The sequence below is a fragment of the Mustela putorius genome, unplaced genomic scaffold (assembly GCF_011764305.1).
Source record: "Mustela putorius furo isolate JIRA1106 unplaced genomic scaffold, ASM1176430v1.1 tig00003909_pilon_pilon_pilon, whole genome shotgun sequence".
NCBI classification, from domain to species: Eukaryota; Metazoa; Chordata; class Mammalia; order Carnivora; family Mustelidae; genus Mustela; species Mustela putorius.
Window position 1 is genome coordinate 40681834 of NW_025422057.1, and position 21381 is coordinate 40703214.

The following is a 21381-nucleotide window of genomic DNA, read 5'->3' on the forward strand; positions in this document are numbered from 1 at the left end:
TTATAATAGGCTCATTTGAAATGATCCTGCTTTGCTACTTCCTCTTAGAAAGATAAACAAGCAGCCCACAATGGCCGCTGTGATGTTTTCTTTTAAATCTTGCTTTCCAAATGTAGGACTTGGCTGTCGGACAATCACCCCGGGGGCTCGCTCCCCACACATGCTCTCCCTGAATGCAGGGAGCTCTAGCTTGGAATTCCTGGGGCCTCATTAAGCTCGCTGTGACTAAGTGATCTTGCCTGGTGCTAAAACTGTTTAAAATGACTTGGCAGCAACCATAAGTCAGGTCTCCGTTTTTTCTCAGTTCCTCCCTCTCTGTAACCCCCGCCTACATGTCATGAAGTGAAAACATCTTTCTTCCCCGAGCCAGTGCAGGACAACCCTTCTCTCGCCCAGAAAAAGCCTCATCCTCCTCTTTCTGGAGATTAAGGAGAGGGAGGCAGAAATCTGCCTCTTTGTTAATCTCTCCTTTGAATAAGACTTAACTCCTGGGAAAACCTCTTCTCAGTTCCAAGCCCTTCTTTCCTCCCCTCCCCACCCCCAACCGCCCCACCCCCCATCTCAAGTAACTCTTCTGCTCCCCTGGAGCTGCTGCTCTTCTCCTGGACCACCTCTGTTTTCCCAAGAGGGGATTGGGGGGTTGGTGGAAGGAAGAAAATCCCCAATTCCCGGGCAAGCCAAGGCCATCTAAGGCTTACCGCAGTGCCTTAGGGTCAAGCTCCTTAGGGAACAAGACCCCAGGGACCTGATGGGCTGAGAAAGAACCTGATATTTAATTACACACTATGTAAATACGCCTTTCTTTTAAGAAATTAGGCCACTATCAACATGCTGAAGTCTCTTGACATCATCTTTCAATCTGTCCTTGTCACTCAATGTCTCCAAAGTGGTTTATCTACGCCCGGGGCCCCAAGAGCAGCGTGGGCACAGAGTGACGGCTCTAGTACTATTTTGTAGGTGTGTGTTCGTGTAAGCACTGTGAATCCATAGATCTCAAACAGCTCCAGCTCCTTCGATACCATAGTTCAGTTCATGAAAATGCCCATGTATTTTATTGATTTCAATTTTTTTGCGATTACAAACAAGGTTGGGATGAATGGCCCTGTACGGGTTTCCTTGGGCACGTGGGCAAGCATTTCTGTGGGGTGGGCGCTGAGAAATGGAACTGGCCAGCCCAGGATATTAGCATTTCTAGTTTAAAATAAGCGGCTCACGTGTTACCTTCCAAAGTCATGGCACCATAAGTACCCATTTCCCCAAATCCTCACCAACACTTGACAATGACCGGTCACACAAGGCACTTAGTGACCCGCTGGCTGTGTTCTTTATATATTTAGAGTAAATAGCTATAGATCTCTGAGTAGATCTATTACAGCAACTCATTTAATCCTCAGAAAGTCACCAGAGCGGTTCTATTATTCTCTCCGTTTCATAGGCAGGAAAACAGTACAAATGTTTAAATGACTGGGTACCATCAAACCTTTAATTTGCGCTAAACAACATATGAAACGCTGTCATTTCCTTGACTTTTCAGGTGGAGAAACAGTCTCAGAAGGGAAGTGACTTACGAAGTCACCTAGTACATAGGTAGGGCAGCCAGGTTTGGGGGTCGCTTGGGCGAACACGCTTACCGCTACTGCAGTTGTAGAGTTCAGGCGAGCTGGAAGAATGAGACTACCCCCCACCCCCAGTGACCCAGGAGGTGACTGCTTAGAGGACGCCGGGGGAGGGAGGCGCCGCCCTCGCACAGCACACAGCAAGGCACCCTTCTCTCCCGCCCGCGCCGCCCAGAAGTCAGGTGGGTGTCGCCATCCCCCGCCTCCGACCCCTTGGTTGGCTCCCGGCGCGCGGAGGAGCCGGGGACCTCTGGGGCTCGCACCGCGCCCCCTGGCGGCCTCTCGCGAGCGTGCAGCCCGGTTCCCCCGGAGAGTAACGGGCCGCGGGGAGGGCGCCCGAGAGGGCAGGGAGCCGGCGCGGGGCCGCCCCGGCGCGCAGAGATAAAAGCGGGCAGGCGGCGCGTCCGGCGCAATCTGCGCGTTCTCCTATTGATTAGCAGGGTCTGCCCGGAGGCCGGGATGCCCGCGGCGCGGGGCCGGAACGGAGCGTGAGAGCTAGGGAGCCGCCGACCCCGCGGCCCCGCGCGCAGCCCTGCGCCCGGCTGGGCACAGCCCACCGGCCGGACTTCGGCCGCCCGGACCGGGAGCGGGGCGGGCAGCAGGCGGCGCGACGCGCAGCGTTGCAGAGCGGCGAGGGCGGGCGGCTGCCATGGGGCTGTGCTGCTGCAAGGACTGGAGGGGACACCTGCCGGCGCCCAAAGGTAACTCTGGGGCGCGCACGTGCGCCGCGGGCTGGGGATCTCAGCTCCCGGGAGCGGAACGCGCGCCGCCGGCTCCCTACAGCTCCTGCTGGGGGATGCCACACCCGCCTCGGGGACTTGTCCGCCACTTCTCCAGGGACGCCCGCCACCTGCCTCAGCCTTGGAGGGGCTTCAGGTGTGGCTGCAACTCCCCGAGCGTCTCCGAACTTCGGAGCGTGCGTCCAGGTGCTCTCTCGCCGCGCGGAGACCGGCTTGGGGCTGGAGTCGGGGCCGCAGGGCTGAAGGAGAGTCGAGTGGAGTGGGGGCGCCGGCCCTCTAGGTCGGCCAAGTCCATGGCTGGGGCGGAGGAGCCCCCGGGACCCGGCCCCGCCCACAGGTCCTTTGCGGCTTAACCGCCGCGAGCGGGACATCCATTCTCTTTGCTCGTCTGTGTCACAAACTTGGACCCAGGGACCCTGAGTCTTTCAAAAGTCGCGGCAGGACGTGCAGAGGGAGCTGCTTGTGGAATGAGGCAGACTTGGAGAGGTCTCCAAGCCGGAATGGGCTAAGGAGCCAGGGGCGGCAGCATGAGGTCCAGCCTCCTTCGGGCAGTGACCTTTCCGGCTTTTAACCCTTGACTGACTGAACCGATCCCTGTTGATTGTCAGAAACTTAGTGCTTCGCTTTATGCAGAGCTTCCCAAACTCACCTGATCCTATAACTCATTTAACACCCTTCCCCCACCCCCCATGAAACAAGCAAATCCGCAGCCACCCTGACCTGCTGGATAGGTCCTGGGGAAGGCCTTGCAAAGCTGTGTGTTTAAGGACTTCCCCCAAGTGACTGCCATGACCCGTGAGCTGGGAATCCTTGTATGTAAACCCTAAGGTCACAGTGTAGGCTCTTCCGGAATGGGCCTTAGGTCCTGATTCCCCAGATGAAGGTGTGACTGTGTCAAGCGGCTTGAAGGACTCTTGTCCAGGCGATGATGCCACAAATGTACAGGTTTGTTTCACCAAGGGTTGGAGGTAGCTTATAACGTGTGTAATAAATAAACACATTGTAAAAGCTAAACCGGATTCTACATTTAAACAGAACTCATTGAGCAAAGAGAGAAAAGAGCCCAGTTAATCTGACCATAAGCTAATGTCGGTGGTTGACACTTCCTCCAGCCAAAACCAAATAGGAAATGGGACTAGTTGCATGGTTCCCATTGCCCAAAGCAACAGAATTGATTACAAATTTGATTTTATAAAGAAAGAAAAGGAATTTTTCCCTCTGGGCTTCTTGTTTGCTGGGAGGGGACTGAGGCTTAGTGAGTCTAGACTGTTGCAGGAGCCAGGGGAACAGTAGGACCCAGAGGCCAGGGTTTTGCTGCATGTTGGCTGAGGGCAGGTTGGAGGAAGAGCACCACTGGGAGGATTTCTCTGGGGGCTGGCTGGACAAGCTGCTTTGGTCTCCTTGGCCTGACCCTACTCAGTAAACAGGGCAAGGGGTGGAGCCTGGGTCCCAGAAGCCAGGGCAGGTTTTCAGAGCATTGTTTAGGGAGGGTACATACTCAGCAGCCTTGGAAGGCGCCTGGGGCATCTCCTGCTAGCCTTGTCTTTGTAGGCTGTGGATGCCCAGGCTGTACCCATCCAGGTGAGGATGTCGGTGTGGAGTAGGAATGTTTCCCAGCTTGCTGCCCCTGAGCCCATATCAACTAGCCACACCAGCCTGGGGTCAGGGACCCAGTCTGAGAGGGTGGGATTGGTCCTGCAGCCCATGTAAATCAACAAAGCTGGCCAAGTCTGGAGCCAGATGGGGTTGGGAACACTATGATACTAGAATGTGCCCGCCCTGTCCAGAGTGGGCAGCCAGCCAGCCACTGCCAGGCAAGAAGGGTTTTCTATGGTTCAAGGAAGGCATATATATATATATATATATATATATATATATATATATCTCCAAATGTTTAAATGTTGTTGCATCATTTAATACATTTCACCCATCTGGCTAGTCCAGAACAGTTTGGACCTTTGTGCAAAATGAGTTCTGCCATAAACCCAGAGGGGGAGGAGTGGTTTCTTAGTCAAATAATCTTAAAAATCATGAATTATTAAAATTTGAAGGGTTTTTCAATGCAAGGCTTCTCAGTGCTTTTAACACATTGGTACCATTGTGCATCTCCAAGTCGAGCGGCTTGTAAGTACAGTCTCCAAACCTTCAGCCTGGGAACCCGTGTTCCATGGAGCACCTCAGAACCCATATCTTTGGACACAGCTTGAGAAATGTTGCTCCAGGCAGTAAACCGACTCAGTGGTCATCACAGTGTATTGTGTGTTTAGCTGCTGCAACTACCTGGGTAAGGAGATTTCTGACTTTCCCGACTAGAAACATACATAGGTATTCCATTTAAGAAAAGATTGGAAGAGAGTCCGTTCATCACCGGTGTAATCTAAAATTTCCCAAGACAATAGGTATCGTGAATGGATTTCATTGTTGGGAGTTTCTGAAACAAAACTTCTACAACAGAATATCTGACTACGTTATCCCTGTGTGGAAGTGTACTGGATACAGCAGAAAAGCTTAAATATTAAATCCCAGGAAGAGAGCCGCAGATATCCATTGTGTGCCAGTGTCCCCACAGCCAATCTTGTCATCGTGCCTTTGTATCCAAAGCCTGGCAGGCCCTCCGGGAGACACCTGCTTGCCCGCTAGTTGAGGATCTATGGCTGGGCAGCATGGACCCGGGGAGGGATTGCTGTAAATGCTTTCCAGCCATGATACACACTGAGCCTAATCACACTTACTATCACACACAAGACAGATCATGGCGAATAGGGCAGTCCTGGACCCCGGGTGGTCCGGCAGAAGCCGAAAGGTCAGCCTGCAGGATCTGATGTGTGGAGGAGGATTACCCCTCCTCAAAGCAGAGGGCAGATGGACTTGATCTGAACTCTGAGAACACTTTGATTTCATTGTTTCTAGGCAGTGTCTCCAGGGATTTCTGCCTTGTAGAGGTCTATGGTGGGTCTGCGTAGTGGCAAGTTTCATTTTCTTCTTCTTTGCCTTGTCGTCCAAGGCTGAGACTCAGAAGAAGAAGTGGTCCAGGAATGCAGCCTTGAAGTAGCTTTTGTTCAAGGCTGGGGTGGGGGGATGTGAGCAGACCTGTGGGCCCCTAAGACCTTTAAGGTCCACTGGCCCCCTGCTGCCCCTTCATCCCCAAATTCACCCTTCTAGCTGGTCTCAGCACTGGGAGCCCTCCTCTCTTTTCCAGGATTTATCCCCTGCCATGTCCCCTGTCTCCCCAACACCCTCATCTTCCCTTCTATTGGCTCCTTGTCAGCGCAGAAACCTGTCCCAAGTCACTCATCAGAACATTTTTTTAAAAAGCCAGCTTCTCACCCCTGTGGGCATCACAAGTCCCGCCCTTGTCTCCTTACCTATCCAACACCAGTGCCCCAGGAGCTGTCAGCCTCCCTGCCTCCCCCTTCTCCTCCCCCTACCCCCAGCATGCTGGACCCAGTGAACAGTCCTGGTGCTCTGAGTACCTGGGAGCCTGCTCTGTCCCCAGCCTCTGCCCTCCTTCTGGCCCATAGGCGCTGCCCCTGCCTAGCCCTTCTATCTCCTCTTGGCCCCGCCCCCTTTAATGCACCAAGTTCAGCTGAGAATTGTTTCATCTTCTGAGCTCTGTCTATAAGTCTCCCCTGGAAATCTCAGCCAGTACCCTTGTAATTGTGCTCTCTTTTAAGCAAACAGCCCCCTAAATCCTTTGCCCCCCACTCCTGCAGTGTCCATCTCTAGCCTGAAAATTCAGCACTCCACTGGAGTGCTATGCACTCACTGGCCCCTTCTCTTGGTTTCCTGGCTCACAGCACCTGGAGCTGCCTCTGAGCCCCGGCCCACACTTTCCAGTGCCTGGCTGGTTTGGGTCTGTTGCCCTTAGCTGGCCATTGTGTCGCCTCTGTGATCTGGAGCTGTGCTCCGCTGAGCATCTGTGCTCAGTGCATGGAGTCAAGCTGGAGGAGACAGTCATGATCACCTTTGCCTGTTCATGTTGTCGGACTCCCCGGGGACCCCAGAGGCACCCGTTCCATGTATCACTCTGCTGTGCTAGAGTGAGACACAGGGCATGGCATCTGTGCCTCTTTCCTAATGCACAGAGGGCTTGTTGGGCACCCGGTAGCCTGGGTGCAGAGGCTGGTGTGCCAGGCTGCACACCCTGCAGGACGGGCAGGCAGAGGTGTGCTCTGTCCTGGGGAGACCCAAAGCTGTCAGTGGGTGGAGGTGGTAGAACTGGTTCTCCTGGGTAAACTCCTATTCAACCGCTTGAGCCCGCCTTCTAGAGAAGGTGCCATTTCTCATAAACCCTTGCAAGGTTGCTTGCAGACATCTGCCATCCAGGGTTCTGTCCGTCCATGTAGCAGTTGTCTGTTGGGCACCCACTCCGTTGCCTGGCCTTGTGCCCAGCTCCAGGATAAGAGTTGGGGAGGGTGCAGCTCTGCCCCTGGGGTGCTCAGAGCCTGGCAGGCTAGAGACCCAGATGACAGACAGGGACACAGCAGGCTGAGAAGAAATGCAGGGAGAACAGCCAACCCCGGTGCTGTGGGCAGGCTGTAGTCCCACGCAGCCTGCAGGTTCAGCGAATGCCCAGGGCAGTGGGTGCCTGAGCTGAGTCCTGTAAGAGGAGGAGCAGAGAGAATAGGGAAGGACTGTGCAGGCCTGCGGAGGTGTCCCAGGGCCGAGCCTTTGGGGTCGCTCAGGGGCTCCTGATGTCCCCGAGCTCCCTTGTAGACACTCCTCCATTCACTTCTGTCCCCACACACTCCACCCTCTTGCTGGCAAACCCTTCAGAGTCACCATTTTTCCAGCCCAGGCAGGAGCTCAGAGCACCAGACCTGCTTGCCACTGCTGCTGGGTTCTCCTGGACTGGACAGTGGCCAAAGCTATTCAGGCTAAACCTAAACTCGAGATATTTTTGTCCCTCTGATTTGCCATCACCAACTCCTGCCAGTGCTGTTTCGAAAATACACCTGAGTCCCTCCGCTTGTCTCCGTCGCAGGCCAGCACCCAGGACCCAGCCACCTACACGCACACTACCCTGGCTACGACAGTGGCCTCCCAATGGGTCTCCCCAGGTGAATGGTCCCCGCTGCAGCACATGTTCCAGCAACGGTCCCCGCTGCAGCACATGCCCCAGCAGCAGGCAGTGCCTGCTCAGGTTGCCTCGGGATCTCATCGGTCCCTCCTCACAGACACTCTGGGATTCCAGGGGCGTTCACACAGAGCTCTCCTCGCCATTCACAGCCACAGTGCGGTCGGCCGCCTCCCTGTTCCCCAGGCTGCACTCACACCCCGCCAGCTTTCACAGTCTTGGCCCGCATATTCTCTCCACCTCTGAGTGGAGCACCTTTTCCCTGCCGGCACTGACCTTGACCCTGCTCTTGACCTGGACACCCCAACATTTGGCTGGGCCTAAGTGCCTTTCTTTCCTGAGAGCCTGATACCTCTTATTTGCTCACTTGCTATCCTACACTTGAACTTGAAAACGTGTCACAGTACGTAAATATACATGCATCCATATATAGAATCTGTCCTCTCTCCAATGAGCTGGACGTTCCCTGAGGGTGAGGCAGGCTCTGTCTTTTGCTTGCTTCTCAGAAGGCTGGCAGAATCGGGCTCTGTGCGAGCACTGAAGACCTTGAAGACGGTAGAGATTTGACGAGACAGACAGGAGGTCAGAATGACATGTCAGAAGGTTAGAGCCTCCTATTGCAGGGGCTGAACTCATGGCCCAGAGCCCTAAGGCCTTTGGTCTGTAGCTCAAAGTCTGCCCACTCTGTTGGTGAGTGTCCCTCTTTGTTACCTCTTCCCCATTCAAGTGTCCTGGGCAGCAGACCTGTGGGCTTTTCAAAAAGGGAACCAGCCTTAGACAGAGGATTTGGTTTCATTTTCTGTCTGGGGGACCCCAGGCCACCCCTGACCTCTACATCCCCACCTGTGAATGGGTACAGGCATGCTAACCTCAAAGAGACCTGTTAGTAGTTCTAGTTCCACCCCTTTTAGCTGGGTTACCACTGGGGACCTCAGTTTCTTTTTCTGTAAAGAGAGAAATCGGCAAAACTAGATGAACCCTAAGGTTGTGTCCGCTTAAACCGCACACTGTCCCCTGAGGAAACTCAGAGCTGCTCCGGGTTTCTAACAGTGAGGCATTAAGAAGGCCAAGTGCCTCTTCCTATCCGTGCAGAAAGGGCCTCCGCTAGTGGTCATCTCGCTCAGGGCGGGGGATAGGGATTTGTTACCCCTTGGACGAAGTTCACGAGCAGGTCTGTTTAACCAACACAAACCCATGGTCGACGGTGCTGGCCCCAGCGAGGAGCCAGTCCTGGGGGAGCCCGAAGGCCCTGACCTTAGCCATCAGGGCAGAAAGCTCCCTGAGAGCTCGAGTCCTAACTCCTGAAGGGAGAAGGGAAGAAAATGCCTGGTCCTGTGTTTTCTGGTCTCATTAGCCTGTGGGCCCTTGCCCCTGTAAGGTGGCTCTACTTCAGGAATGCTGGGTCCCAAACCCAGGGCATCCCAATGATGCGAATCCCTGAAACAGTTTTCCTTATCTACCTGCTCCAACGCAGCTAGGTCGCTGGTGCCCGCCCTTGCCTGAATTACAGCTTCTGAGCGCTTCCCCCAAAATGTCCCATCAGTGCACTCTTTAGTACAGCTTTAATGAGATATGTTTCACATATCAAATTCATCTTTTTCGACGGCACAACTCAGTAGAATTTAGTATACTCAGTTACGCAGTCATCACCATAATCCAATTTTAGAACATTTTCACTACCCCAAAAAGGAACCCTATATCCATTAGTAGTCACTTCCCATTCCCAAGACAACCCTCCCTGCTTTTCCTGTGGCCACAGGCAACCGCTAAATTACTTTTATACAATATATTGGCTGTTTGTGAATGGCTTAACCTAGCATAGTGTTTTCAAGGTTCATCCCTGTTGTGGCGGGAGTCACTACCTCATTACTTTTCATGGCTAAATATAGGCCCTGCTATGCGTATGACACCTTTTCTTTATCTGCTCATCAGCTGGTGACCATTTGGGTTGTATTCTGCCAGTCTTTGAGGATGTTTGTGCGTGTATTCATAAGGAATGCTGGTCCGTGGTTTTTGTGTAGTGTCTTTCTTTTTGTTTTCAGAGGAATCCTGGCCTCACGGGAACTGGGAACTATGCTCTTGTCACTTCTTTTTCTCGGAAAATGTTGTGAACAATTGGCTTTAATACGTTAAATGTTTCATGGAATTCAGTCCTAAAACTCGTATTAATTCTTCTTTACATGACTGGTAGAATTCATCAGTGAATCATTTAAGTTATTCGTTGAGTCTTCTTCTTTTTTTAAAGATGTTATTTATTTATTTGACAGGCAGAGATCACAAGTAGGCAGAGAGGCAGGCAGAGAGAGAGAAAGGGAAGCAGGCTCCCTGCTGAGCAGAGAGCCCAACCCCAGGGGCTCGATCCCTGGACCCTGGAATCATGACCTGAGCCGAAGGCAGAGGCTCAACCCACTGAACCACCAGGCACCCCTTCATTGAGTCTTCTATTAAATAAAGGTTTATTTAGATTTTGTATTTCTTCTTGTGTCGGTTCTGGTAGTTTATGTCTTTCCAGGAATCTATTTCATCTGAGTTATTTCATGTGTTGGCAGTACAGTTCATATTATTCCCTTATAATCCCTTTTATTTCTGTAAAGTCGACAGTGATGTCTCCTGTTTTATTCTCAGTTTTAGCAAATTGAGTCTTTTCTTGCTTTTTTCTTGGCTAGTTCAGCTAAAGCTTGTCAAATGTGGTTATCTTTTTTGTGAACCAACTTGGTGTTTTTTTCTTTTGATTTTCTCTATCATTTTCCAGTCTTTATTTTTATTTAAACAATTTCCAGTCTAATCATAATTATGTCCTTCCATCTGTTTGATTTGGGTTTGGTTTGGTTTTTCTCTAGTTTCCAAGAGTATAAGCCTTGTTACTGATTTTTTTTTTAAATATTTTATTTATTTATTTGATAGAGAACACAAGTAGGCAGAGAGGCAGGCAGAGAGAGAGAGAGAGAAGCAGGCTCTGCACTGAGCAGAGAGCCCAACGCGGGGCTCGATCCCAGGGTCCTGGGATCATGACCTGGGCCGAAGGCAGAGGCTCCAACCCGCTGAGCCACCCAGGCGCCCCGCCTTGTTACTGATTTGAGATCACTCAGTTCTATCAAGATTATTGGTGTGAGATTTCTCTTCTTTTATAACGTGGGCATTTATAGCAATAAGTTTCACGCTAAGTACATTGTGTTTCCATTTTAATTCAACTCAGAGTGTTTTTAAAACTTCTTTCATGATTTCTTCTTTGGTTATTTAGGAGTGAGTTGTTTAATTTTCACATTATTTGTAAATTCTCCACATTTCCTTTTCTTACTGAGTTCTAATTTTATTGCTCTATAGCTAGTGAGTACACATTCATATTTTGTTTTATTCAATCCATGGAGATGTTTAAGACTTGCTTTAGGATCTAGTATATGGTCTATCTGGAAAAAACCTTCTGTGTGCCCTTGAGTTGAGGGTGTATCTGTTCTTATTGGATGGAGTGTTCTACAGGTATTTGTTAGGGCTACTTGGTTCCTTGTATTGTTCAAGTCTTTTGTTTTCTTACTGATTTTCCACCTCATTCTATCCATTATTGAAACTGGAGTACTAAGGTCTCCAAATATTGTGGAATCCCACTTCAATTCTGTCCATTTTTGCTTCATATTTATGGAGCTCTGCTGTTAGGGGGACATATGTTTCTAACTGTTCACCCTTTTTTCATTATAAAATGTTCATCGTTGTCTCCAGTAACATTTTTACCTTCAAATGTATTCTGTCCCATACTTGTATGGCCACGCTGACACTCTTTTCGGTGTGTTGTTTACATGGTACATCTTTTCTACCATTTCACTTTCAACCTGTTTGTTTTTAAATCTAAATACGTCTCCTATAGGCAGCATATAGTTTGTTTTTTTAATCCATTTACATTTAATGTGATTACAGATAACATGGCTTTATGTCAGCCATTTTGCTATTTGTTTGTTATGTGTGCCATGTCTTTTTTGTTTTATTCCTGCCTTCTTTTTATAATAAATAGTTATTTTTCTGTTGTTTAATTTTAATTTCTTTTTTTTTTTTTTTATTTTAAGGTTTTTCCAAGTTTTATTTATTTGAGGGGCACCTGGATGGCTCAATCAGTTAACCATCTGCCTTCAGCTCAAGTCATGATTCCGGGGTCCTGGGATCACATCTATTTCTCCCTCTCCCTCTGCCTGCCACTCCCCCTGCTTGTGCTCTTTCTCTCTCTCAAATAAATAAATAAAATCTTTAAAAACCTTTTTTTATTTATTTGAGAGAGAGAGAGAGAGCACACGAGCACACATCTGCGTGCAAGCCCACAAATGGGAGGCAGGGCAGAGGGAGAGAGTGAGTCAGGCAGTTTCCCTACTGAGCAGGGAGCCTGGACAGACATGGGCTCACCCCAGGATCCTGAGATCGTGAATTGTGCCGTAGGCACTCAATCCTGGCACTCAATCGACTGAGCCACCCATGTGCCTCTCCTTTTGTTTCTTCACCATATTTTTGAAGTTAATGATTGTTCTAGGGATGACAGCCTGCTCTCTGCCTCCCCTTGTGCCATTCTTATCAGACTAATTACACCTTTTATGCATTATAAGCCCATCAGCAGTTTTGTAGGTATTAGTTTAAACAGTTGTCTTTTAAATCAGATACAAGGAAAAAAAGTGAGAGAAAATACATTTATACTGCCTTTTACCTTTACCGGTATAGTTACTTTCTTGGTGCTCTTTCTTTCTAGAATTTCTGTAGTGCACCTTCAGAGCTCAGGTAATTTATGACTTCTTGGTCTTCTCTCCCTGCTTGAGCGTAGCTGGCCAGAAGTGAGAGACTGGGGACCTCTCAGGTCCCTCCCGCTCCTTGGCACAGCTCTACACGGGCTTCTAGATCTCCAGAAATAGGCCAGGTCTGGTGGACTTCTCCGTTCCCAGATCCTCCTTTTGGCCAGCCTTGTTTGCCAAGGTTAGTATCCCGGCTTTAGACAGCTGTAATGATAAAGAATTACCACCGGTTGTTTTTGACAATTGCCCTGGAGAGAGGGCTTTTCCCCAGAGTGAGTCAGGTGGGATGACAGTGCTAGGTAAATGGGCCTTTTTGGGGGTGGGGGTGGGGATCTGCCAGACAGATCAAGTGGCTGCAGTGCTCTGGGGAGGGGGCTTCGGAAGATGCTAAGTCAGACCGAGGGAGGTATGTGAGCTGTTTTAGGTATTCTCTAGTCTACGCTTTGTGTCTCTCCCCCAAAGGACCTGATGTGAAGAGGGGAGTTGGAGGAGAGTTAAGTGCTTGAGGGCTCGGCTACAAGGAGGCAGTGTGAACTGTCGGAAGCTTGTGGAGCTGTGTGGGGCAGACCTGGTTCTGGGTTTTGGCTGTACTGCCTGATGTCTGTGCGGCCTTGGGGACAGGTCCCTTGTCCCAAGCCAAAGAGGGATACCTTTGTCTGCAGATTGGAATATCAACCCCTCGGCATGCCGTGCTGAGGGAAGAATGAACTTGGCCTCTGTCCTGAAGGCAGCTGGCACACGAGAAATTGCCCCGTAGCAGGAAGGATGATTCCTTCACTGGAGGCTTAGGGGAAGAGTCTGAAACTGATAAGGCCAGTGTCGCCCGGTTGAAATGGAAGCTCTTCCAGCGCACATGCCCCTCACTGCATGCCAAGCCCCAGCCTCAGCGCTCTCCAGACAGGGCTGCGTGGAACCCATGCAGTAGCCTTCAGGGGGATTCTGTTTCAGAGATGGGGAGCCGGGCACTGAGGTCCAGGCCTGAGGCCGCCCTGGGCTGGGAGCCCACCCCCCACCCCCCACCCCCCACCCCCCAACCCCCACCCCGGGCTGGGAGGCCCCCAGGCTGCCTGGCGTGCAAGGCTATGCTCTCAGCCCGAGCAATGCATTTATTTCACTTACTAGCCTGTGACCTAGAGCCAGGCGCTCACTCTGACCCCCAGCAGCAGGGAGCACACACAGAGTCAGACAGAAAGCAGCACAGGCCCTGTGTCCCCGAAACCTGGAACAGAAAGCAGGACACCCCCAGTCACCTCAGCTTGAGAAGAGCCGAAGGCCAGTTGCAAACCAGCCGCTTCTGTTTTCAGCTGGGCTTGTTTCCTCTCTGAGGCTCAGTCACAGGCAGGACTGCTGCCACCTCCAGCCCTTGGAGCTCCTTGTGGGGATGGGCTCCCCAGCAACAGGCAGGGGTGTTCAGTCACCTGGAGCTCTCTGAGACTCACCGAGGCCTTGCAGGACCAGGCTCCCCCTGCCCCAGGATCAGTTCCACCTTTTCAGACTCAGATGGGCCCTTCCTGGCCAGTGATGTCACAGTGGCCACTGCCCACCTGTCACCTGTCGCGTGACTGTCGGAGAACAGAGCACAAGGTCTAGGTCAGGAGCCGTGGGAGGCCCTCTGCACCTGTTCCCCAGCCTTTGTCCCTGAGCTCCCTGAGGAGGGCCCTCACCTGGCAGGCTCTCACATTCCTTCCTGCTCAGGAGGCCTGCAGCCTTGGCCAGGACTCAGAGGGTGCTCACCAGAAAGGCTAGGAGGCTGGTCAACCGCAGTAGTTCTTCCAGGCCAGTTAGTAAATTGTCGCTGCCCCCAGCCTCCCTGTTATCTGGTACCTGAAACTTCAGGCCTGGCCCAGCAGGACCTCCTAGGCCTGTAGATGGGCTTAAGGCTCTGCCTGTTCTGATGGGCCCTGGTCCCTCCACTCCAAATTTTGGACCCCACCCAGTCAGCATGCATCAACAACTTCTGGAGAAGAGAGCCCCTGAACTGAGGAGGAGCAGCGAAAGGTCTTTGGAATGAGATCGTTTCCTTCATTTACATTAGGAGAGTCAAATGGAGAGAGGTCTCTATCACTCTAACAGGGCCGATGGCTCATTGAGACTGTGTGTGCCCCTTATAGGTTGGGGGGTGCAGAGTAGGGGGATGGCAGGAACGGTCTTAGACTCAAGACACCCTGGTATCCAGTCCTGACTCTCCCACATTGACCTGTGTGTCTCTGGGCATGCGCCTGGGCTCCCGGCCTCAGTCCCCTGGTGGGGAGAGCCCCCCTCACCCGCCACCCCTGCCCAATGCAGGGAGGTTGGGCAGGAAAAGGACCTGTGTAGGATGAGTGCCCACCAGCACCAAATGAGGGCTTCCCCCGACAGCTGGGGCTCTGGAGACACCAGCACCTTCTAACTTGGCGAGGTCACAGGGCCGTGTCCTGGGCCGCCTGCCTGTGAACAAGCTACAACCTACCTTGTCCCAATTCGGTGTGGAGAATAAGCAAGCTCTTTCCCAGGGAAGGCCTCCCAGGGGATGGTTAAGGAAAACCTCCACCCTTCAGTACCAATGATCAGATCATCAGTCCTTACAGATAGAACATTTGGACTCTGAGGGGGCGAGCTGGGAGGTCCTCAGAGATCACCTAGCCAAACCTTCTCATTTTCCAGATGAGTTTTTTAAAAGGCCCGAAATAGAGGACGTGACTTGCTCACGAGGCCGCCCAGGCTGTCAGTGGCCCATTTGAGACTCCCACCCATGGTCCCTTGAGTTAGGGGTCCCCTGTGCTCTTGGCTCTGGACGAGGCTTCCTAACTTGATTCTAAGTTAGTCCCTATGGACGGAGGGCAAGTTCTGTGCACAGAACAGGGCTGGGCTATGACAGAGCCATGATGGCCCTTCCGTATTGAGGATGATGGAGGGAAGGGGCAGGACAGACAAGAGTTATTCAAGGCACGGTGGAGGGCTGGGCAGGTGGAGCTGATAGGTGTGGGGCAGCTGCCCTTTACTGCCACCGCTGATGACTGGGTGCATAGTCACCCCCTTGGCCTTGGGTCCTGATCAGAATGTTCTGGGGGGTCGGGGCAGCTGTGTCAGGGATCTGTCCTCTGTCATGTCAGCATGCCCCAAGGACCAGAAGGGACCAATGGGGGCTTCGAGCTGAGCCTGTCTGCTTTGCCATAGGCCCTGGCACTCTGCTGTCCTGCCCTGCTCATTTGCATCGACTCCACGGCCCCTCATGTCTTTGTGGAATCGCAGAGTCAAGAGGCTTCCCTTTAGGCCTGCCAGGTTTCTCAGCCGAAGTTCAGAAACATTTTACATGTGGAGTGCACTCAGCCATTAAATAAACTTGGCCTTTCATTTGGGAAGGAAGCGGGACTGACACGTGGCAAGGGCCTCTGTGCCAAGCATGGTGCTTGCGGGGCCTCTGAATTTTCTACCTGCCCCCCTGGGGGGGAGGTGGTACTGTGGGTCTTAGGAAAGCGTCGAGGCTCTGAGAGTTAAGGGACCCGATGTCACTGGTCACATGAAGTTTGAGCTTCGCTCCAAATGACCCCCAGATCCCTGTTCTTTTTCTCTTTCTTTAGCGGTCTTTGAAGTCTCAAGAATGGACTCTTCTGGAAAGATTCCAGTTAATATTCCTTGGCTGCCAGGACTAGGAATCTCTGGGGTCTCTCTGGCTACCTAATAAAGATTTGTGATGAAAACCTCAGGCCCTCCTTCCTTCCTGTGTCCCCCTCCCCTGTGACCCGGAGGACAGCATCCGAGCTTAGAGATCCGGGAGGAGCAGCGCCAGAAGGATGTCGCATCCCCTCCTTTTATTCATTCGCAAAGGCTGGGGAGCTGCTCCTTCCCAATAAATTCCCAGGAAGCCGCCCATCAGAATTGGGTAATGGGGGCAGGGCCTGGGTACGTCTGGGGGAAATGAGGCCACGGAGCCCTGGAAAAGGCCAGGGTCACCCAACATCCTGCCCTCCCTCCCCTGTGAGGCCCTATTGTCCTCCCCAAGCTCCCAGGCTCGCCCGCCCTCGCCGCTGCCGCATTCAGGAGCTGGCTCTGAGGCCCATTCTGAGTTAGTGCTATTTGTAGAATCTTCTTAAAATACCACAACAGCACCATTCACAGAGCGTCTGCATGGCCATCGATGGTGTAGGCTGGAACAAAGCTCTGCTGTGCTCGGCATCCCGTCTGGGCCCTGCCGGAGGCACCCCTCTGCCCCACTGATGGGGGTGCTGGGGCTCTCCCTGTCCTGGGGGCCCCCAGGCAAGGCCCCTGGCGTCTAGGATGGACTCTGGTCTACCGCGCTGGTCCGGAGTGGGCCCCAGGCCAGGCTGGCCACCCAAGGGAATGCCAGACGGCGTTCGGCTCCCTGTAAATGATTGTGTGCCCATCACAGCAGCCCAGGTCTGGCCAGCCCTGTCCTCAGGCCACACGCAGCTTCGCTCAGGTACAGTTAGGTGGACTGATGAGAGTGAAGGATTGGGGCACATCAGGGAGGGACCCAAGAGGTAAGGCTTTTGTCCAGAATCAGGGCCTGGAGTTCTGGCATTTGCGGGGGCTCGTGTCCTTCCCATCCACAGCAGGGACCTCCTGTGCTTCTTGCCCCCGACCTCAGCAAATCCCAGTGTGTTCTCAGGAACATGTTAGCTGAGCTCCTATTAGCAGGCCAGGAGCGGAGTGGGAAGTGTTTTCTCTGCAGTTGGACCCCCCAGCAGCCTTGCCAATGACCATGTGCTGGGCAGCTGTTTCCAAACATTGCACCTCTAGGCCCTCTCTGACAGGGCTGGCCCCTGCCCAGAGATGTTCCAGCCAGACCTTCCTGTGTCCCAGGGCAGGTAGAAAATTCCTGTGTCCCAGGACATGGGTATGGCGGGAACCCCATCTGGTCAAGGGCTTGTCTCAATGTTTGTCTTTCTCCATGGGCACCTAACCATGTGTTGCATAGAAAAATCAGACCTTCCTCCAAAAGGAGGAGCTTAGCTATCCCAGCTGTGCCTGAGGCCTAGAGCCCACAGCAGACCTGCTGTGTGTCTGGTGGTTGCTGGAGGGACCCCCTCACTGCCCAGAAAGGCCTGACAGGCCAGGACCCCATAACTCCCTCTCTGGGCAGCTGGGCCGGGTAGGACTGCTGTCCAGACTCCCATGATGGGTTTTTAAATGTCCTTGGTGGTTCCCCAACAAGTCCCTAGTAACAGTTGGTCATGCAGGACACTGGGCCACTCTCTGACCAGTGATGGGGTCATGACACACAATTGCAGCACCAAGTGGGACTCTTGACAAGGGCCCTGTGATGCCAAGCTGGGGTGAGGACAGGGTGAGAGACTGATGCCCAGGATGGTTTGGGAATTCTCACGAAGCACCACCACGTAAAGAACAGCAGTCCCCCCTGGTGTGGATGGTGGCCAGCCCAGGGCTGGAGCCCGGGCAAGTTGAACTGGAACCTTACCGTCCTGGGAGAAGGCAGGATGCCCTGGAGAGTGGAGCCCTTCCTCTGAGACGGGCAGGCCTCCGTCATCCCCTGCCTGCAGCCATTTAGGCAATGAGCTTGGCATTTCTGTACCTCAGTTTCCCTATCACAAGTATGCAAGTATGGGGCTTACTGTGGGGTGAAGCAGGGCAGGAAGCCCTGAGAGGTTGTAGGAGTGGAGGTTTTGCTCCTAGTCCTTCCAGCTCTGCTGAGGGAGAAGGACTAGACACCAACCACATAAACAAGGTATAAAATCCCAGCTCTGGCTCTCTGCCTGGGAGACCTCGAGCAGTTTTCTTCTGTAGGAAGTGGAAAGATGAGTACTTCGCCAAGGTTGTCTGAAGATTTAAATGGGAGAACATGGAGGCCACGGTGTTGTGCGACTCCAGGACCTGGGAGGGAGGGAGATGGCCAAGATTCACACAAACTGTAATGTGAATTGGTGCCACCAGAGGGCGCCATTCATTTAGACTACAATGAGAGTGGCTGCCTCAAGGGGGGTGGGGGGGATGCATTTGGACTATGTGAATAAAAATAATGATGATGATGATGATGATGTGAATGTCATTCTCTGGGATGACACTCATTAAACCTATCAGATGAATGGCTGCCTTCAGAGGATTCCATGCTCTTAGACTACCCTGTGAATGGCAGCCTCTAGGAGCTGGACTAGGGAGTGCTGCTGGTTGGCAGAGAACACATTTAGCTCCCATCCTTGCAAGACTTCTGACTTGTCTGGTTGTTTATACCTGGCCTCCAGGAGACACGTAGCTTATAAAAAGTGTATTTTTTTTTTTTTAAAGAACTGGAAGAATTTGGGTGAAAAAAGTGGAGGGAGAACATTAGCTGAAGCCCTGAGCTCCCACACACCTGCTGGTGGTGGGCCCACATCCAACTGGGCCTCACCAGAGCAGCCCGGCAAAGGAGAAGAGTACCAGTGGGAGATCCACTGTGTCCATACTAAATTAAGGGAATTTCTCCTGTGCCCAACAGATTCTGTGGCTCAACAAATGTCCACTTGAGCAGCTAGAGCAGGCAGAAAGGAACTGGGAGGTTGGGGTGAGTGTGCGGAATTAGGTGAGTAGAACATAGATGTGGAGCCCCATCAGCCCCGGGCACTTCTGTGCCATTTGACAGGTCCCTTTCCCTGAGCCGACCTCTGCACTCAGCCCTTCTCTCCAGCCGGCAGAACTACTTACAGGCCTTTGGCTGTATTTGCTGTGGCCCACCTCCAGGGAGTCCTCCAGACCTGCCCCTCTGTGCCCACCTGGCCTTGGCCAAGGAGCCCAGCTTGTTTGGGAGAATAGAAATTGTTATCCGGGGAATACTGCTTCCCCTACTCCTCCAGGCTGCTGGAGGGAACAGAGCTGTCTGCAGGCCTCCTCCCTACCCCCACCCCCACCCCCACCAGTGAGAGTAACCAGTGCCAGTGAGGTAGAGGTTTTGTGATGCAGACAGAACAAGAGAAGAGGCTGGTGACCTCCATGATAAAGAGTGGAGGGGCAGGGGAGGAGCAACCTTCCCTCAAATCTATCTGCTTCCAGATTCTGGAGTAGAGAGCAGATGTCTTTGTTGTTGCTAATTTGTCTTTTGGGGTTGCTTCCCAATCTGTGGCTGACTCACCTGCCCTGGGCTCCCTGAGGACCCGCTCTTAATTTCTGTTGTCCCCAGTTCCTAGCATGACACCTGGCAGGATTCAGGTGTGCGGTGGAAGGAGCCCAGAGCGTCCTGCATGGCGGGTGGTTCTCAAACACCTGTTCTGAGGTGTAACCAGCACCTGGAAACAAACAAGAACTTCTCCCGGTGAAAGGAGAAATGGGATGTAGCTGTGGGCTGGCCGCCTCCTCTTGGCATCAGCGGTGAGAATCCAGGCCAGGCCCTTGAGCAGCCGTCAGCCCCTGCCCTCTACCCCAGTCCCTGCCCTGTGATGCCAGTCCAGGGGGCTTGGGTGTGGGGAGCTAAGAGCCAAGAGAAGGGCAGAGATCCCCCTTGAGTCTGTGCTTTTCAAGCAGCGGGGCTTGAGCCCAGGTGGGGTTCAGAAGGAAGGGGATGAGAAGGGAAGCCACCAGCATTTTGAAAACTGGTGCTTATAATTACAAAGTGATTTTTATTTATTAGATTTTGTCTAAAGGGTACGGTTTCTGAAGACAGTGAGCGGGATGTGGTAGGACATGGGATACCCTCTCCTCTCTCTGGCATTGGGCCCAGTGCCTGAAGGTTGATCCTTTAACCTTATTCTGCACTTCCTCTGGATCACTACCAACACCAGGACAGATCCTGAACCCAGGCACTCGTCAGCTCCTGTGCCCCTCCCTGCCCGGCCTGCACCATTGCATCTCCACCCTGGATACCTGCCCCCACCTCCTACATACCTCTCCACTGACTCACACCCTCCTGGGTGCACTGAGCCCCACAAAGGACCTCAGTACTTTTCCTACCCCAGGGCCTTTGCAGTTGCCACCCACCTTCAGCCCTCTGTGCCCAGACCAGATCAGTGCAAGGAAACCAGCCCCTCTCGTCACTTAGTGCTCTACTCAGGGGCCCCCTCCTCAAGAGGGCCTTTACTGATTGATCCCCTGCTTAAGTAGCAACCCCACTCCATCTTGCCTTAGTCACCCACCTTGAGCTTGTCTCCTTTTTTGTCCTTTGACCCTTCCCCCAGGAATAAGCTCCAGGAGGGTGGGGCCTTGCCTGTCCTGTTCACCCACGTACCGCCTGCCCAGCCCCTACCCCTGTGCCAGGCATAGAACTGGCACAGTAGGGTCTCCCCGAGTATCTGTTGCCCCTTTGAAAGGAAGAGCCTCCCTACCAGTGCTGCACAGGTCGGGTCCTTCAGAGCAGGTGGGGGAAGGAGGGGAGGGAAGCGAAATCTCCCGGGACTGCCCTTGACCAGTGGGTAACTAGAGCCAATGAGTAGCTGTTCCCCTTTCCTCCCTGAGCTGAGAGTGCATGAGGTGGCAGGAGGGAGCCCCTGGGCCCCCAGGGCAGCCCCTTGCTCCATCTCACCTCCTTCTGGGCTCTGTCCACTTCTGCGGTTCCCTCCCCACCCTGCCCCTCTCCCCGGGTAGCTTCCCAAGCCCACCAGCGCCCGAGCCCTTGTGTCAGGCTTCGGTTGTGAGGATCCCAGGCAGAGAGTGGAGTTCGTCGGAGAGGGCACTAAGTAGCAAGAGGAAGTAGCAAAGTTTCCAGTTTCTGCCCTAAATAACAGCTCCCATCAGCCCGCAGCTCTTTGCTCACTGATTTGACAGATGTGCTGATGCCCTCACCGGAGCAAAATGTTCCGTCAGGTGTAGGAGAGGTCCTGGAGGCAGCTCGTGCCCAAGGAGGCGAGAAGGGAGGGTGGGAGCCTGGGGCTGGGAGGGGACGGGGTGGGTGTGGACTGAGGAGGTGTCCTGGATGCCCGGCAAGTTTCCACCACTCACTAGATCCCAGGGCGTGGGAGCCTTGAGCACTGGCCTGGGCTTCTCCTGCACACTCTTGTTGGGAGGGGTACAAGCCAGCGCCGGCATTAGCAATGGGGTGGGGGGCTGCGGGGGTGGGCAGCGGGGACTAGGAGCCCCCCCACCAACCCCGCACGCAGACCTTGGAGAGCTTGGATCCCAGGGTTTGTAAGGAAGGTAGTACTGAGTAGGCGCTTCATAAATGTTAATTCCCATGTCCATCCCTAGAATAATGAATTACACTATTATTTCCTTCAGGTCAGTCAGCATAAATTGCATTTTTCCCATTCTAAGTGTCAGCCCCC

At 53.0% G+C, this 21381-nt stretch overlaps 1 protein-coding gene across 7 annotated transcripts in view; it reads left to right on the top strand.

Moving 5' to 3' along the window:
* The window catches only part of ARHGAP22 (Rho GTPase activating protein 22), a 166017-nt gene that overhangs the window by 102115 nt on the left and 42521 nt on the right, over nucleotides 1–21381 (top strand). Inside the window, exon 1 of one of the 7 annotated variants that reach the window (XM_045068989.1) lies at nucleotides 1390–2317. The exons of the other annotated variants lie outside the window; for them this stretch is intronic. Within the exon in view, the coding sequence (XP_044924924.1) occupies nucleotides 2266–2317 (52 nt within the window). The 5' untranslated portion in view covers nucleotides 1390–2265. Of the gene's footprint in view, nucleotides 1–1389; nucleotides 2318–21381 lie in introns of those variants that run through there. 7 annotated transcript variants of the gene reach the window in all.